This window comes from Ctenopharyngodon idella, chromosome 15 (genome assembly GCF_019924925.1).
Source record: "Ctenopharyngodon idella isolate HZGC_01 chromosome 15, HZGC01, whole genome shotgun sequence".
NCBI lineage: Eukaryota > Metazoa > Chordata > Actinopteri > Cypriniformes > Xenocyprididae > Ctenopharyngodon > Ctenopharyngodon idella.
This window is the reverse complement of record NC_067234.1, coordinates 29,307,445-29,326,147: the sequence shown is the minus strand read 5'-3', so window position 1 is coordinate 29,326,147 and position 18,703 is coordinate 29,307,445. Positions and strand designations below refer to the sequence as shown.

At 37.2% G+C, this 18,703-nt stretch overlaps 1 protein-coding gene across 4 annotated transcripts in view; it reads left to right on the top strand.

Annotated features, from left to right (window-relative positions):
- Positions 1-15,759, top strand: part of pitpnm3 (PITPNM family member 3) — a 111,018-nt gene extending 95,259 nt beyond the window's left edge. For all 4 annotated transcript variants that reach the window (XM_051863107.1, XM_051863106.1, XM_051863104.1 and 1 more), the window contains 8 exons: positions 702-818; positions 4,325-4,441; positions 6,589-6,737; positions 6,988-7,137; positions 7,478-7,661; positions 8,898-9,026; positions 9,133-9,521; positions 12,066-15,759. In XM_051863107.1, the coding sequence (XP_051719067.1) occupies positions 702-818; positions 4,325-4,441; positions 6,589-6,737; positions 6,988-7,137; positions 7,478-7,661; positions 8,898-9,026; positions 9,133-9,453 (1,167 nt within the window). In that variant the 3' untranslated portion in view covers positions 9,454-9,521; positions 12,066-15,759. The remainder of the gene's footprint in view (positions 1-701; positions 819-4,324; positions 4,442-6,588; positions 6,738-6,987; positions 7,138-7,477; positions 7,662-8,897; positions 9,027-9,132; positions 9,522-12,065) is intronic.
- The last annotated feature ends 2,944 nt before the right edge of the window (positions 15,760-18,703 follow it).

Sequence of the window (18,703 nt, the reverse complement as noted above, 5' to 3'; positions counted from 1 at the left end):
GTGACTTGTATTTCATTTGAAGTTTTTATACCTGCATTTTTATTCAATCAGACCTGTACAGTTGCTGCATTTAAAGAATGTTTTGTTGTTTATCCTTGAGGAAAATAGCATTTCTTATTATCTATTGGATGGAAAACAATTACAGTTTGACTATTCATCCCTTAAGAGAAAAGGACAATACTGCTGATTTATAGTTGGATTTTACTACTGTACGTGGATTTACTGAACTGACTTGAGTTGAATAATGACATTATTATCCTTTTAGAGCTGCTTTATAGCAGAATTTGAATGTCTCATTTTTGATGAAGTTTGCATCATTGATTCTGTTATTTTCCTTTTTAAAACTGGGAAGCTGCTTTGAAACAATCTGTATTGTATAAAACGGTATATAAATAAGGATGACATGACATTTTATTGTCTATTTTGAGTAATTTCTATCCAAGTATAATGTGTAGATAGTACTATAAGCAATTAGTTGTCTAAGCCATCTCTGCTGGCTTAACCAATAGCGTACTTTTAGGGCAAGATTATATATTTGTCCAACCAAGGGCAAGCAGGAAACTTGTTGGAAAACAATTGCAATTGCTGTGTGGTGCTTCTAGTGCTGCATAAATTACACAATTTACCTTTAACCTCCCTTAGAGGTTGAACAGCTTCTACAGTAATGATTGGTTGCTAATATCTGTGTGATTGATTGACAGGTGATGCACTGTGACTATGTGAAAGGCCAAGAGACAGACAACTCTGACTCCGCCCCCTTCTCCCCTTCAAGTCCAAGAGAGAAGTGGCTACGCAGACGCACACACGTCAAGCTTAGGGTAAGGACAAACACGGCCATGCTGACAAAAACACACTCTCACATGCATTGGAAGACCTCCAAACGCCATTAAGATTTGTGCTTTCGCCCAGGCCTGCCGATGACGTGATGCTAGTTCAACTTACTCTTCAATATAAGTGTCTGTTGTGATTAATTATAGAGCTCTGTGCATGAAATCTGCTGAGTAAGGTTAGCCATCAGTCAGTGTGATAGGAGTATCCGTCTTGCAGCAGTGTCATATTTTTATTAAGAAGTAATATTTGACCCTTGGAATTGATTTTCAGCAGCTAATATGTGGGAATATTGTGTGTCCAGCCATAAAAAATTGCACTGCTATTTTTGATATATTGGTACTATATTGCTTATCGGCTAATCGTTTTTTTTTTTTTATCATATCTGTCAATGTTGGATCCTTAAAGGGTCAGTTCACCCAAAAATGAAAATTATTGGCCGGCTCCTGCGTCAGCATCACACGCATGCGTTGTGCTGCTCACGTAAACAGCTTTGGTCAATACTGAGCCGGCATTCGGACGTAAACGCGGAAGCCTTCACTGTGCTTACTGCGTCAGCTGCGTAAGGATAATGACAAGGAAGAGAAGAGATTGTTGAATAAAGTCATTATTTTTGTTTTGTTTTTGCACACAAAAAGTATTCTCGTCGCTTCATAAAATTAAGGTTGAACCACTGCAGTCACGTCGACGGTTTTAATGATGTCTTTAGTACCTTTCTGGACCTTGAAAGTGTTGATTATATTGCTGTCTATGGAAGAGTCATATACCTCTCAGATTTCATCAAAAATATCTTAAATTGTGTTCCAAAGATGAACGAAGGTGAGTAATTAATGACAGAATTTTCATTTTTAGGTGAACTAACCCTTTAAAGTCACAATGTAAATACAGAAGTAGCTGCAGATCTTTTTTTACCATATTGTTACACATCAGCGGGAGCAGGAGAAAACAGGAAGAGACGGGTTATTTAATGGGGGGAGGGGAACAAAAAACACATGTGGCACAAAAAAACAAGGAGAACATTAACCATTACATTCACAACAACTGACAAAACAACAAGAGAAACACAAGGGCTATATATACACAGGGGCAAACAGGCTTAACAAGATAAAACATTAACAAGACACACCTGGGAAAGATAATCAAGGGGAAAAATTACAAAGGACTACAACATGGCATTCAAGAGAGGAAGTAACACAAAAGTCCAGGAACAAACACAAAAATTTAGGCCTGTTACTTGCTTCTGTTCATCAGTTGTTGATTGGATGGAGACCGATCTGAACGCAAGCTTGCAGCTGATTGTTAAGAAATAGACAGGATATGTGTGGATGAAATGATTGGAAAGGTCCAGCATATATCATTAGTTTTCACTGAATTATCGACTTATGACATTTTGATTAAAAAATTACGAGGTCATTATTGTTTTATTTTTTAATTAATTTAAATAAAATATTATGGAATATTTTATATTTTTTATATTTATATATTTTATGTTTAATATTTTATTTTTAAAATATTATCAGCCATAACATAAAATATTTATCCGTTTATCGATATCAGTGCCTAATTTAAAATAATTGGCTGGTCTCAATGTCAGATTGTAAAGTATAATGTCTGCTGTCACTGTAGATTTTGCGTAATAATTTCGATTGGATTTTTAGCCCCTACATTTAATTATTAAGGGCATTTACAGTATGTCCTTTTCAATGGCATTTTTTCCCTCCGAGCCCTGGCTAATTTCTGACTCTGGTCTGCAGACAGACGTACACACACACACATATCACTCAAGTAAAAATGTGGACTGCAGCAGAGTCCTGACATTGTAGAAGAACTAAAAATATCCCCTCTCTGCCAATGCTTTGAGATTCTCAAATGCGGCACAATAGCTCAGTGTGTGTGGGCAGAAATCTGCGCCTTACAAAAATAGGCATCACGGCCGACCTTGATTTACTGCTCGGAGGCACATCAACACAATTACCTAACAGTGCTGTTGAAAACTACTGCCTGTGCAAGTTTACTTGGGTATGTGTTAGGCTATCGTTCAAATGAACCTGCCATAACAAAGACCAGTTCTTCACAGTCCTTCACTGAGGTTAAGTATAGCTCACAGAAACACTTCTCTGTGTTTTCTTTTCACAGGGAATGATGTTTTGATCACTCAAGACCTTGATCTGAAATCGTGGTTATTTCTTCTGCCCGCTGAGCCCTTCTCAATGCGCTGATAGCCTCAATAGCGTTTGATCAGAGCTCTTGCTAGCCTTTCAAAGCCGTTTCAATGCGGTCGTGTTGTTTTCAAAAGACTCTCCTGATTCTGTTGTGAGACCCTGAATGTTTTTATCCGCTTGTGCATCATTTTGGCTCAGTGAACGGCCTGTGAGACCTGCAAGTCAGCACCAACCTGAATCCATGCTTTTCCTAAATAGCAGCATGCTCCTATGAATCAGACTTGTGTCTGAAGATCCACTCAGGTGTTTCACCAGCACATATGGCGGTGTGCTGCTTATTGGCCTTGTGTGCATATGTGTTTGTTTGGAAGCCCATCATATGGCAATCATGTATGGGCCCATGCCAAGATTATTTATTGACTGACTTAATCAATATGCAGATGGCTGCAAGCTGGGTAATGTTTAATCGCTTCATTAAATGACAAATCTGCACAATCAGTCTCATTAGCTTGTGTGGACTAATCATTTATGGGGCTGCACAGCTCTGTGTGAACTCATGCCATGCTAACATGATAGCATAACATTAACAAAGTCACAGTATTTAGCTTCTCATCCTAAAGTGGCCATGCTAAGAACTTATTTTTTAAAGTGACATTTACACTAACATGACCAAATGACTTGAAGTTATTAATTTTCAATGAGAGTTGGCGATTTCTGGTTCAGAGATTCAATGTTTATATGACTTTTTTAGTGAGGCTTGCTAATTCAAGTAATAGTATGATGATTTCTCATGCATAGAGTATTAGTGTTACTATAATAGCTGGTATATGAGAGGGACGTTTGAGTCAGGCTTATGGGGAAAGCTTTTGTGAATTCAGACGCTGTCTCAAAGTCTTGCCTTGGCTCTATGAAGTGGCAGAGTAAAAGCTTCTTGTGTTTATCTTCCTCTCTATGTTTTTCTGCTGGCATGAAGGTGACTGCGGACGGTGATTTTCAGGATTTGCATAGCTCTGTGTTTTCTTGCTTTAATTTCACATTTAAACGCGACTGCCTCAGCAGGAGCTGTAGGATTTATCTTCACTGGGCTCTGTGTTGAACAGAGTTATCATTAAAATGAAATTTATTGAAGAAGGGAAGGATTAGAGTGTGACACCCTCTTTTGGAAGGACTTTGTACTGCATACTTATGAAACTGCCCCTTTCTCTTTTTTTCCCATCTGTCAGTAATGGTCCATGGCCATAATGGTGTATTATCAATGTCATTTGCTCTTATTGTGGCAATGGATAAAAAATGAAAAGCAGAGACAACCTAATATCTCCTCTTCCTGCCTGCAGAATGTCACTGCCAACCACAGAGTCAATGATGTCATCGCAACCGAGGACGGGCACCAGACCCTGGTTGGTCGTTTCATGTACGGTCCTCTGGATATGGTAACCCTGACTGGCGAAAAGGTGAGAGAGCTGTGGTCCGCTATCACTTATTATGCATTTATACAAGCTATTTGCATGCAACCAAAATGTCAGTGGAAATTTTGAGGTGTTTTTTTATTTATTTTTTTACAATCCAATTACAATTTACAATGCATACTAACTCAGAGATTATACACAAAAGTACTGGTAAAAAAAAAAATATGCTCCCTTACCAGTATCTTTTACAGTATCAGTACCCACTCAGTTTGCTGTAAATAGTACTTGCACCTTGTGTTAATATGTGGCTGCGTATGTAAACAGTTAGATGCATCAATTGGAAAGTATTCATTATTCACAATATATTTGAAGCCAATAACTAATATTTTGGCCATCTTGGTGAAGTTCTAATGTAAACATTATCAAGTTATACTTTAAAGGTCCACTGAAGTGCCTTGGAATGTGCTGCATTCAATGTGTTGACATAATTTCCACTGAAACAGGAAGACAGGGCAGGGCATATTGAATAGCTCCTCCCCTTTTTTAAAATAGCCAATAGCATTTCATTTATATCACAGCTCGGCCAGAGCTGTTGAGCTCAGCAAAGCCTCAGTTTCCTTCTAATCTCTAACCGTTTCTCGTTCTAATCTCCTCCGTATCACTTATAATATAGCATTCTGTGCATAATTCAAATGGGTCCGATACGTTTTGTGGTCTGCACAGACTCGTGCATATGATCGGTAGGGATGGGCGTATCGATACTGAGTATCGATATAGCGATACTGATATGAGTATCAGTACTCAATAAAAAATATCGATACTAAGATGTTTTTTTTTTTTTAACTATAGTATTTGTAGATTTCCATGGTTACCACTACAGTAAACATATTTTAACCATGTGTAAACAAAAATATTATCTAATAAGTTGCAATTAAGGCTTATTGAATGTTAAAATGCTTTTCAAATATATTATGTAGTTGGTATTATTACCCATTTTACTCTTAGTAATTAAAAAAATTAATACATTTAATAATTTAAAAGTTCAATTTAGAGGTATCGATATCGGCGATACTGGCCTTGAAAGTATCGGTTTCGAATCGAAAACAAAATAAGTGGTATCGCCCATCCCTAATGATCGGCTCTGTGCTGTGCTGTCATTTGCCTCAATGGAAAGCATATTTACACTGTCTTAATTGTTCCCTGTCCCCTATATAGTGCACTATGAAACATTCACCATGTAGAAAGTAGTAAATGTGTGAATTTTAGCCGCAGCTTCAGCGTCTATTTATAATGTAGGGGGGTGGGACACTTTAGATTCTAGAGAGCATTTAATTGGACAGAAAATCTGATGAGAAGTGTAGCGTGATGTCATCAAAATCGTTAATCCATATTGGCGGAAGTGAGAGACTGTAAGTTTTGAACGCTTATATTTTCTAAATGCAAATTTTGTCATTGTTTTGGAGCACACTAGCTTATAGATAAGAGTAGGGCTAACATATTCATACTATAAGCCAAAAAACTTAAATTTTGATTTCATGGTGACTTTAAGAGGCTGGTCAATGTTAAGAGGCGGGGAGAAAAATCTAAAATTGTTGTTAAAATATCTGTGTATGTTGTAAATATTAATCAAAGCAATATTAAAAAGGAAAAAGACAAAACCACTCACCATTTTTTTAATTCTGAATGTTTTTAATTACTTACAATTTAATGTTATTGACAAATACTTGAACACTGCATGACATATACAATATTAATATGAAGTGAACATAATAAACGTAATATTTACACTACTATTCAAAGATCTGAGGTCAAGATTCTTTAATAAATTGAAAGTGTTTAAAGAACAGTATTTGTTTGAAATAGAAATCTTTACTGTCTTTTCTTTAATGTCTTTACTGCTACTTTTAAACAATTTAATATATCTTTGCTGAATAAAAGTATTCATTTCTTCTAAAGGAAATCTTACTGACCACAAACTTTTGAACATAGTATAATAAGAATAATATTTAGTATAATAATGTTTAACTTCTCAAATAAAGAGTACATTGAATAGCAAAATGGTGTTTTCTGTGGTATTAAAATTGACATTTTGACTATACTGACATTTTGGTGTCGTGACAACCCTAGTGTGCCTCAATAATCTCCCTCCATCTTATTCTCATTGTCTGTTTCTTTGTTGTTTTGTATCTCAGGTCGATGTGTACGTGATGACCCAGCCGCAGTCGGGTCGCTGGGTGCACTTAGACACCGAGGTGACCAACAGCAGTGGCAGAGTGACCTACACAATCCCCAAAAGCAAAAAGCTGGCCGTGGGAGTCTACCCCATCAAAATGGTTGTCAAGTAAGTCAATGGGACTCTGAAGATTACTTGTAATGTATCCAAAAGGGCTGTATCTCAAGGTTGTCTCAGTGGGGATAATTTGCGAGGATACCAAGAAGCGTTCAATTGGCACTCATAAAACTCTCACCCTGAGGGCTGAAGGAGAGCAACTCCTTGTTATAAAATTGATCTCAGGCCTTTTGCCACATCACGAGTTTGATCAAGAGCCGGATCTGTTCTCCTCGCACCTTATGTCACTCTTTCCTTGCAGGGGTGACCAGACGAGCGCAGAGGCCTTCCTGACTGTGTTGCCACGGGGGATGGAGTGTGTCGTCTTTAGCATCGACGGTTCATTTGCCGCTAGCGTCTCTATTATGGGCAGTGACCCTAAAGTACGGCCTGGAGCTGTGGATGTGGTCAGGTAACAAATTCACTGGGTGGCTTTGTGTGTAAATGTGTGTGAGAGAGAATCGATGCTTTCATTTCATGCCATAGCGATATTGAAAAGAACCGGCCTGCCGGTGAAACACAATTGGATTTCATTTAATAGAGAGATAGGGAAGTGCTGATACCAGATATCAGATGGGGTTTGGGATTCACAAATGGACAATCTTGGGTTGTTTCCCAGACTGTCCTTGGGCAAATTTACTGCTTTGTCAAATGCAATCTGTTGTTTGAGGACCAGGCGCTATGACTATCCGGAAATCATTCCTCAAATTATGGCATTGCGCAGAGGGTAAATTATAGTATTTTGCATGCAGACACTGGCAGGACCTGGGCTACCTGATCATTTACATCACTGGCCGTCCAGACATGCAAAAGCAGAGGGTTGTGTCCTGGCTGTCTCAACACAACTTCCCACAGGGAATGATCTTCTTTTCGGAGGGGTTGGTGCACGACCCACTTCGCCAGAAAACCATCTTCCTCAGGAACCTGGTGCATGAGGTAAATCTTTCTGCTACCATATCCACACATTATATCGGTCATTCCTGTTCTGCAGTACTTTTTTGAACTCTGTAACTTGTAAAATATGAATATGGCTGTGTTGTAGTTAAAGGAAGTGTTTCTATAAAAAGGTACACTAGACTTGCTTTTGTCAAGCTCAGGCACTTAAAAAAAGTTTATGAATCATAACTTCTTAATATGTACACAATGGAAAATGAACCGGATGCCTAACAGGATGGAAATAAAAAGCTGAATTTAACCACTGCTCAGTGAGGAAATATGAAAATACGAGTAAAAAAATAACCCACTAATACCCCAAAACATCTCAGATTTCATCAAATCTATTGCTAATACTTAGTGGTGTTTTTGCTATTATCTTCCCAACAAAAATGATGTCACCTGCTGGTGGAGGATGATGTCATTGAGGAACTTGCTTTTGGTAAACTAACATAATAGAAAGTGAAGATGAGGACCTATATTTTAGATGAATTACTAGTTAAAACAGTTTTCTTTAGAAAACATGTTTTGTTTTGAAATATTATAATTTAAGAAAAAATTAAGAAATTGCCAGATTTCATGTCAGATGCACCTGAGAATATGGCAGAATTGGAAGTCCCCATTAAAACCAGATTTATTTAAGATTCACCCTTATGTTCAGTCAATTGTGTTTGGGATCTTTTTTTTTTTTTTTTTGTATTCTAACTAACACAGTAAATTGATCAAAAGTGACAGTATAGACATTTATAATAAATAAACACTGTTCTTTTAAATTTCTATACATTAAAGAATCTCCACAAAAAATGTATCACAGTTTCCACAAAAATATTGGGCAGTACAGCCGTTTTCAACATTGAAAATAGTAATAAATGTTTCTTGAGCATCAAATCAGCCAATTAGAATGATTTCTAAAGGATCATGTGACACTGAAGACTGGAGTAATGATGCTGAAAATTCAGCTTTGCTATCACAGCAATAAATTACATTTTAAAATGTATCACCATTAACTTTTGGACGGCAGTGTATATTATAAATATATGATGGGGACATGAAAATATTCCACATAGTAGGAATGAACATGTGTAAGACACATCACTTTCTTTATTCCTTTATTTCTGCATCTCTTGGCCTAGTTCTCTCATGCTCACTTCCCCTGTCTCACATGAGTGTGAACTGAGGTGTTTTCTTAGTGGGTCCTCAGGCCGTCTATCACACTTTGCCCTTTTCTCATGTTGGCAGTGTCACATTAAAATCAACTGCGCCTACGGCTCCATGAAGGATATTTCCGTCTATAGCATGCTGAGCCTCAGCCCAAACCAGATATATATAGTGGGACGGCCCTCCAAGAAGTACCAGAATCAGTGCCAGGTTAACTGAATTTGATTCTTCCTTGTCTTTCATTCAATTTCCACCATAACTGGTCAAATATGATCAAATTTTTGCTAATATTTTCTCATGTCTTGTGATCCATCAGTTTCTGAGCGAGGGCTACGCGGTACATCTGTCCTCCCTGCAGTTCAGTCACAGAGCCCGGCCCAAGAAGAGCTCTTCAGTGCGAATGGTGCTTCGAAAGGGTTCATTTGGTCTGTCAGCCAAACCGGACTTCTTGTGTAAGCGCACACACCTTCGTCGCACAATGTCGGTGCAGCAGCCTGATCCGCCCATGACACCCAACCCTAAGCCAGAACGAGCACAGAGCCAACCCGAGTCGGACAAGGACCATGGGGGTGGAGGGGGTCCAGGCCATGCCCTGTGGGCACGGGGGTCCATGCACCGTGGTGATACCACTCCCTGACCCAAGAGAAACATAGGAGGGATATAAAAAGGACTAATGAGAATGATCTCTTGGTGGACAGATCCTAGGTAAGCGTTAGGGCCATTCACACAAAAAACAATGCTTTTTTATGTAAACATGCTCTAGATCAGTGGTCCCAGCCCCTTGGTTGAGAGCCCACTATGGGGCCTCAGCACACTTCCAAGGGGGCCACAAGTTCGATTAAAATGATTTAAAATAAGACAAAAAAAGATTTCAAATGAACTAAAAAGAGCTATAAAACAAGATGTAATCTGAAATCATATTTCCTATATTAATTTATTAAATCAAAGCACTCTCCCAGGTAATTATGTTTCAGTAGATAAAAATGCAAAAATGTCTGCAGATAAAAACAGTATAAACGTTTCGGCTGTGTGATGAAGGCAGACAGCTGAAACATTTGTACTGTTTTCATCTCCTGCTTAAACCTTTTTGCATTTTATCTATATTAAAGGGTTAGTTCACCCAAAAATGAAAATTCTGTCTTTTATTACTCACCCTCATGTCATTCTACACCCGTAAGACCTTTGTTCATCTTCAGAACACAAATTAAGATATTTCTGATAAAATCTGATGGCTCAGTGAGGCCTACATTGCCAGCAAGACCATTTCCTTTTTCAGTACCCATAAAGCTACGAAAAACATATTTAAAACAGTTCATGTGAGCACAGTGGTCCAACCTTAATATTATAAAGTGACGAGAATACTTTTTGTGCACCAAAAATAACAAAATAGCGACTTTATTCAACAATATCTAGTGATGGGCGATTCCAAAACACTGCTTCATGAAGCTTCGAAGCTTAATGAATCTTTTGTTTCGAATCAGTGGTTCAGAGCGCGTATCAAACTGCCAAAGTCACGTGAACTATTGAAATTTCAAAACACTTATGACGTAACGAAGCCTCGTTTACTGAAATCACGTGATTTTGGCGCTCTGAACCACTGATTCGAAACAAAAGATTCGTAAAGCTTCATTAAGGAGTGTTTTGAAATCAGCCATCACTAGATATTGTTGAATAAAGTCGCTATTTTGTTATTTTTGGTGCACAAAAAGTATTCTTGTCGCTTTATAATATTAAGGTTGAACCACTGTAGTCAGATTAACTGTTTTAAATATGTTTTTAGTACCTTTATGGGCATTGAAAAAGGAAATGATCTTGCTGGCAATGCAGGCGTCACTGAGCCATTGGATTTTATCAAAAATATCTTAATTTGTGTTCTGAAGATGAATGAAGGTCTTACGGGTGTGGAATGACATGAGGGTGAGTAATTAATGACAGAATTTTCATTTTTGGGTGAACTAACCCTTTTTTTTTTTTTTTCCTGGACTTTGAAAAGTCATGGAAATTAATAAAATCTTAAATCATTTAATCATTTTTTTCATAATGAATACAAGTTTTTATATATAAAAACAAATATATACACATTAAAATGTATAAAAATTGTACATTTTATTGGGTAGATTTTTTTTGAAAAACCCAGTAATCACAAAATGGAAAAGTCATGTAACTTCATTGGTAATAAAAAGTGTAAACCTTGGAAAACATTTAGTTCTTAGATTTACGGAATTTAATTATTTATAATTAATTATTTAATGTAATTATTTTAATATATTGCCACCTCCTAGTTTCTGTAAAAAATGAAACTGCTTTGTTATTATAGCAAAGTAACAATAATACCTTGAGGGGCCTTCAAAAGTTTTCTTCGACTGTGAGGGACCTTGGTTGAGAATCACTGTTCTAGACGGACGTCTTCATCTGTTGCATTGTCTCTTGCTGCTTATAAACATGTTTCAAGACCCTGTGATCCCCCCCCATTCCAGTTTTCCTTATTTTTAAACACACAAACGTAACAAGTATTGAACAGCCTTTAGGCTGTTTTGTTCTTTTCTCTAATCATTATAAAAACATTTTGTATGAGGATGGAGCATGTTCATATTTTAAATTTGAATTAAATTAAAATTTCAAATGAGCACAAATCTAATATTCTCACAGCATCACAATTGTGCTGTAAAACATTCCTAAATTCAATCTCAGCATCGCTGAATTAATAACCCAAAATTTGTATTCAGAACCCAGTAAGACTTCAACCCCCCACGGTATCAGTTTTCTCCTTGAATGATTTAGCGGCTTTAGGAAAAAAGTGATTAGGGGACAGTACTAGTGGCGCGACATCCTTCTGAATCTCTGCATTAAATCAGAGGGTACCCCTCCTCCAGCTCCGGTTCATTCATAATCAGGACTGTAGAAAAGGCTGAAGGATTATTAATAGAGCTCGGCCTCCCACCGCCTCATATCCCATCACGCGGTGCAAATCTGAATGCAAATGTGCAACTGAGGGGCTGCTCTGCTGGGCCCGGTGATCCACAAATAGAGTGCCCAGACATGCCCCATCTCCAGCACTCCTCCTTTTTGCCAAATAATGATTAGATAGATGCCGACCGCGGCCTGTGTGAGGCTCGTCGGGAAACCGTTTGTAATTTTCTCTGATGATTTTCATAATGAAATAGATATTTATATGGGCGCTCATTGGAGCGTGACTGCTGTGTGAAGCATTCCTTAATTCACAATCTCTCTCCTCCCTCAACCCCACAGCATCTTTACTACTTCTGCTGATATTACACACCATATAATAAGACAAATCCCACCTGAGCTGATAAAAACTCCTGCGGAAGTGGCATCCGCATGGATCAGACACGACGGCACACAAACTTTGGAGTTGTACGTCAGGAGCTTCTGGATTTATTTAGCATCCTACGAAGGATTCCTCGCATCACCCGTCAGGAAGAAAGAGGATATCTGATAAGAAAAAACATCAAATTTCCTCATGCCTAAGCAATACGGAGGAAAAGGGAGGGCAAGTATCCCGCTGCTCGGACAGGTGGCAGCGATGACTCTTGCAATAATCCCTCTGTTTTAATATTGCAGGCATTTGTCTGCTCTCTGGGCGGCTGTCTACGGCCTGCTTGTGGCCAGACGGACTTGCAAAACTGTACATTAACCTTTTGTGCCAGTGTGGCGACCTGCTCTGAACTCTTGTCGCCCCTGTCTCTGTTCAGCCACTCAGCCAGAACAGAGTCTGACAGCGATGGCCACTGCTACTGAACTCCGCCCACTCCTCTGATGGGTCAACTTGCAGCACTCTGGTATACTGCAGAAGCATATTTATAACCATCGGTGGTTTTTCTTGTGCCTGTCTCTTACCTGTGTTGTATATATAAGTGGCACTGAGACCAACATAGTATGTTTGATGTATATGAGCGTGGCAATAGCTGACTGCAGCAGTGCTCACACTACAAATAAAACATTAGCTTAATCAGTATTTTTGTCTCTTTTTCCAGTACAAGTATTTAAACATCCTTAAAACAAGATGAATTTACTTGAAACATAAGATTTCTTTTCAGACAGTATATTATGGAAGTAATTTAATGACAAATGTTTTTGATATAAAAAAGCTTGTTCAATTGCACTAATTGAAAAAATATGCACTGCATTTACCGTGCTTGCATTTTAATTTTTATGGGCTGAAATTCGACATTTAAGCTATGAATATTTCACATCAAAACATTTCACAAATATTATTAAAAATTCAGTAATCCATATTCACCTTTCAGATTTCACTTCTGTTTAAAAATACAACCTGTAATATTCGATCCAATTTTCGGGTCCATTTTATTTTGCTTTACAAATTCGCTTCCACAAATTCAGTGCTTCAAATTCGACAGAAAATTCAACATTGCACATATGGGAACTGCAGGAATAGCAGTCGAGTACCGATGCATAATCTCTATCTGCTGTTAATCTTCCTCACCAGCAGGTGGTGCAAGTGGCTGTAGACGAAGACCAGAGCAACATCTAGAAAGAGTCCATTGTTGCTAAGAATTGGAGAATCGTCTCGCTGCAGCCTGCGGTGGACATCCAACCTGGCCCACATCCAAGTGTGATGTCGGAAGCCACGCCCGTACCGCCCTGCAGCCGATTCTTAAGATTCTATTTGTCATGTCAATCATAGTACTGATTGCCTACACCCAACACTGATCCCTAAACTTACCTGTCACTGTAACCAATGAAATTACCTGCAGGGCGGGATTTCTGGTGAAGTGGTTTAGCGGGGAGTCACGAGGGCATGGGCGTGGCTTCTGACGTCACACTCGGATGTGGGCCGGGTTGGATGTGCATCGCAGGCTGCAGCGAGCCCTACTTTAAGAATTGGGCTACTTTAACACAGTTGCCATGGGTTGTTTTACATGTCCGCGGGTTGAAGCGACCCCAAATAACATGATATCCAAAATAACATGAACCCCCGGAATGCAATTTTTACCAGGGAACCCCTCTGAAATGCGATTGGGCTAGTTTTAGGCTAGTTTTGAGTAGCAATTGGGTGGGTTTTATTGTGAAAACCTGGCAATCCTGAGAGAGTCATTCATTCACAAAAACAGATTTACAGAAATGGAGCAAGCACTAAGTATATGTGGTGATATTACATCTGAGGAAGACATATAAAAGCAAGACATAGGAGATTTCTTTCAAAAACACACTGTAAAAAGTAATATGCTATATCTACTCTATAAAATTTTGGCAACAGATTACAAGAAATATTATTAATTAAATTCAACAAATTGAGTTAGAATTACTCACATTAATTTCTTAAATGTCAACCATTTAAAACAAGAAAAATTTAAACGAAAATATCTGAAAAACAGACAGACGTCAAAGATGAATTAAGAACTCTTTATTTTGTTGCCAACATTGAAGACACCTGATGATAACAAGCAGAATCACTGAAGAAAAAAGAAACACAAGAATTAACAGAGGTTTAGATGTTGGTGTTGATTTTATTGAAAATGTTTGGTCACTATTATGGTGATCGGTGTTTCATTTAGTTGGGCAGTTTGACTCTTTGCTTTTAATGTCAGTTTGTGGTTTTTGTAATGTTGTTTGCTAATTTACATTTTAAATGGTTGACTTTTAAGAAATTCATTTGATTAATTCTAACTCAATTCTTATGTTGAATTTAATTAATAATATTGCATGTAACCTGTTGCCACAATTTTATTGAGTAGAGAGAGCGTATTACTTTTTACAGTGCATTCAAATATCTTACTGACCCCAAACTTTTGAACGTTAGTGTGTAAATTCAAAATATATTCTCTGAATACATGTCTTAATATTTGTTTTTTATGTTGTTTCTCAGGTAAATGCATCTTGTTAAGAATATTCAGATATATTGACTGAAAACCAAAAATAAAAAATCTGATTAAGAAATTTTTTTTTTTTGTAGTGCACCTTAACTGGCCAAATTACCGTTTTAAATTTGTATCGTAAAGTGACTGTGATTGTTAAGATGTCCTTATGTCACATTAATCGGTTTTATCAGTACAACGACACATTGATATTGTTTACATGTAAATCCATCGCACTGAGTATGATGGTCTTGTTGAAGAACATACTATATTAGTATTTTATGCTATACTTGAGGATAACCTTGGTGTTACAATAAATAAAAGTAAATAAACTACTGTGTTTGAACAAAAGACACTATCAGGCCACTCTAATGCTGGTGTCACCATGAGGGTGTCCATAGTCAGTAGTTCTTGTAATGTCATTTTTTTCCTATTGCAATTACTGATTTTTGGTATTTTGTATGGGGCTGTCTATTGAAAATTGTAATTTTACAGCTAAAGTATTTATTATGTAATTTTATTTTCTTGTATATTTAACTGTAATTCTTTATATTACCCTGGAAACTGTGTGAAAGTGGGTAGGCATGAGTGTTTTGGTCTGTGTGGGTCTGTATCTATATGTGTGCATGTACATTACGTGTATGAGTGTTAGTTTGGAGATTTTTGTATTTATTGTACATATTTTTAATTCAGAAATCGTGCTAGTGGCCTTTTGATCCTCTGATAGTTAAAGTTTTAAACTGAGCCTGTAATTTGTGTAGATTTTATAGGCAGAATTTTTAATTCTTTCGTGTGTGTGATCATTGAAACGACATTGCCGAATTGTCAATATACTGTATATGGACGTGTTTTCAGCCTTATCAAGATGTATATTTATTTGTCTAATATCTATATTCTCAGATGGTGTGTGAAAAAGTATATTTGTATTTTAAAAACATGTAAAGTACATATTCAATACTCAACTGTGTCAGTGGCCTCCCATAAAAGGTCTCTTGACAAACATGTATTATTGTGGTATTTGGTCCAGTCAGTCTATTTCAGTGGATGTGCTTCTGTTGGGCCTATACCGAGCTGTATACTCACTCAATAAACCATTGTAAAACCTGCTTGATATATCTGTGTAAACTTTAGCTCTGTCAGTACTGTGAAGACGTGTGAAGCTGTGACCTTTTTTTCTGACCAGCCTGAAAGGTGAGTACAGCTCTATCAATATCACACACACACACACTGTCAGAGGAAGCAGCTCGGTGTTATCATACTAATTACTCTGTCAAGAGTCGCAACGCTTTAGATAGACTGGTCCTGTTCTTTAATATGTATGCAAATTGCTTTTGCGCTGATGTAAATGATCCCTGAGCAAAAGAGTGAGTGACTTTAAACCAAAACACACCAGTCGGTTTTGTCTTCAGCATTGTGTCCGCCACTCTGAGTAGTTTAAACCGAGCTCAAATAACATCTATCCTTGAAAGCGACAAATGTGCAGACAACAGGTTTCTAATGAAATTAACTTTTTCTTTCCCCCACAAGGGACAGTTTTCCCTTGCAGGATAGTGTCGCAACAGTGAACCGCTCATTCTTTTGCATGCTATGGAAATAGTCCGTTAATCACAGTTCACACACTTTTAGCTGATTAATTCTCCAGACGTGTGCTGGAGAGGTCGGCATGTGCAAATTGTGTGAACGTATCGCTGGGATTATTGATGTGCCCTCTTTAATCTGTTGTTCTCGATGTGCCAGCATTGTTGCACATTTTTGATTGAATGCATCTTTATCGTTTTGGACTCGTGTGGCAATTACTCTTTGCAAATATTGCATATAATCACTTGTTTTATCACCAAAATGAGCGTTACTATTAATCATCTTCTCAGCAAAGCAAAATTCATGTTTATATTTTGCCATCATCAGGTTGCTTTGAGAAGGAAAAAATGTCCCATCCTGTGGTTGATTATAAGCTTAGATTAATACAAATTTTAACACTTCGCATTTTCATTTGATCTGACCCGAACTCAATTATTCCTTTTGTAGAAATGCCACAAACATTTTTCAAAGGCAGGGACCATGTTTGAAACCTCACAAAGCGTATTTCAATCTGATATTATACTGTAGCTTTAACTTGGTAGCTTTAAAAATGAATAATTACATATTAGAGCCTTTCATGTCATTATGAAGATTGGTCCCAGCACGGCACCATAATTTAGTTAGTTTTTTTCCCAGCCTTTTTATGGAAGCCAATCAAACACACACAGTAGATATGATTCCAGTCAAGAGGGCCCTTAAGACCAGTAGTTTTACTGAAGCGTTCTTTCAGCATTAACGTGTGGATTTGTGTGAATCTGGAGCTTTGGAGACTTTCTGAGACTGCAGTTTAGTATCAAATGACTTTCTGGACGATTGTGATATAAGTACAGGACATGTTTTGACCTGACAAGCAAGACTCAGGGATGGAGAGCTTACCTTAAAAACAGACCTTCTGCAAAATAACCACAAATACACACTAGCGTTCTCACACTAGTGGCTAGTCTGTCAAAAACCATATCCTGCTACAGAACATTCTTCAGCTGCAGGGTCAAGCCCATGAGCCCCTGGGGACTAGTTTCCCAGTCACTGTTGTTCATGGGAAAGTCATGTAGTGTCCAGCAGCGTCTCAAGCAAGCTCCTGTTAAAGGCACTGTTGAAATGTTCAGAATCATCATTACTGCCTTAACGGTTGTGAAACAGCAGAAAATAGTTTAGGAAATTTAAATATTTAAAATATTCACAATGTAACCATATAAAATTAGAATTTGTATGATTTTCATATCCTTAGAGCCTTTTTTAGTGGTTTTCTTTTGGTTATTTTAATTTGTTTGTGTTATACTGTAGTTTTTTGTGTTTGTTGGGGGAGGTTTGTGGGGTGGGGGGGGGGGGGGTGTACTGAGCTTTATTTCAGTTTTAGTTTTGGTTTCGTCTTGTGTTTTTTTTGTTTTGTTTTTTGCTGTTCTTTGATTTGTTTTATGGTCTTGCTGTTTGATTTGTTTTGTTGATACTGTTTTTGCTCTTTGATTTGTGTTACTGTTTTTTTTTTTGCTGTTCTTTGATTTGTTTTGTTACTGTTTTTTGCTGTTCTTTGATTTATTTTGTTGTGTTTCTTGTCTGATTTGTTGTTACTGATTTTTGCTATCTTTGATTTGTTTTACTGTTTTTTGCTGTTCTGTGATTTGTTTTATTGTCTTGCTGTTTGATTTGTTTTGTTGCTACTGTTTTTGCTCTTTGATTTGTGTTACTGTTTTTTGTTTTTTTGTTGTTTTTTGCTGTTCTTTGATTTGCTTTGTTGTGTTTCTTGCTGTTTGAATTGTTTTGTTGTGACTGTTTTTTGCTGTTGATTTGTGTTACTGTTCTTCGATTTGTTTTGTTGTTGCATTCTGGTTTTTGAGCTTTTATGTTGTGTACTGTGCTTTGTTGCAGTTTTGTTTGGTTTTCTTTTTTCTTTGTTTTATTGAAATTTTATTATTTCTTTTTTCCTGTTTATTTTTGTTTGTTTGTTTGGTTTTTATTGTTATTTTGTCTTGAGGTTTAGATTTGTCTTTTTTTTTTCAAATGTTTTATTTAGTTGTGGTTTTGTTTCAGGTTTTGTTTGTTTGTTTGTTTGTTTGTTTTGTTTTGTTTTACCAGTTTCATTTCTTCTCTATTTTTCTATTACTCGTTCCCAGGCGTTCATGGTATCTTAGGCTATAACACTTTTTCTCTTTTTGTCCACAGACACCACAATGGACTCTGCCTTCAACCTAAGCATTAATATTTAACTAGAATTTTCTAGCTTTTGTGGGTTTTAGATGACATGACTTCATCCAGCCTTACTGTAATGTGTAACCTATTCTATTAGATGCTGAAATCATTGTGGTGATTTATTCAGATGATTCAGTCATGCTTCCTGAGATAGCTCATAATTTGATATCTACCCCATCCAGAAAAAAATAACTATTGCATCATCTATTCCAACTATTGATGCCTGAAAGTGATAAAATTAGTTCATGGTAACTAGTCATTTCCATAATTTATTTTTAGATTCAT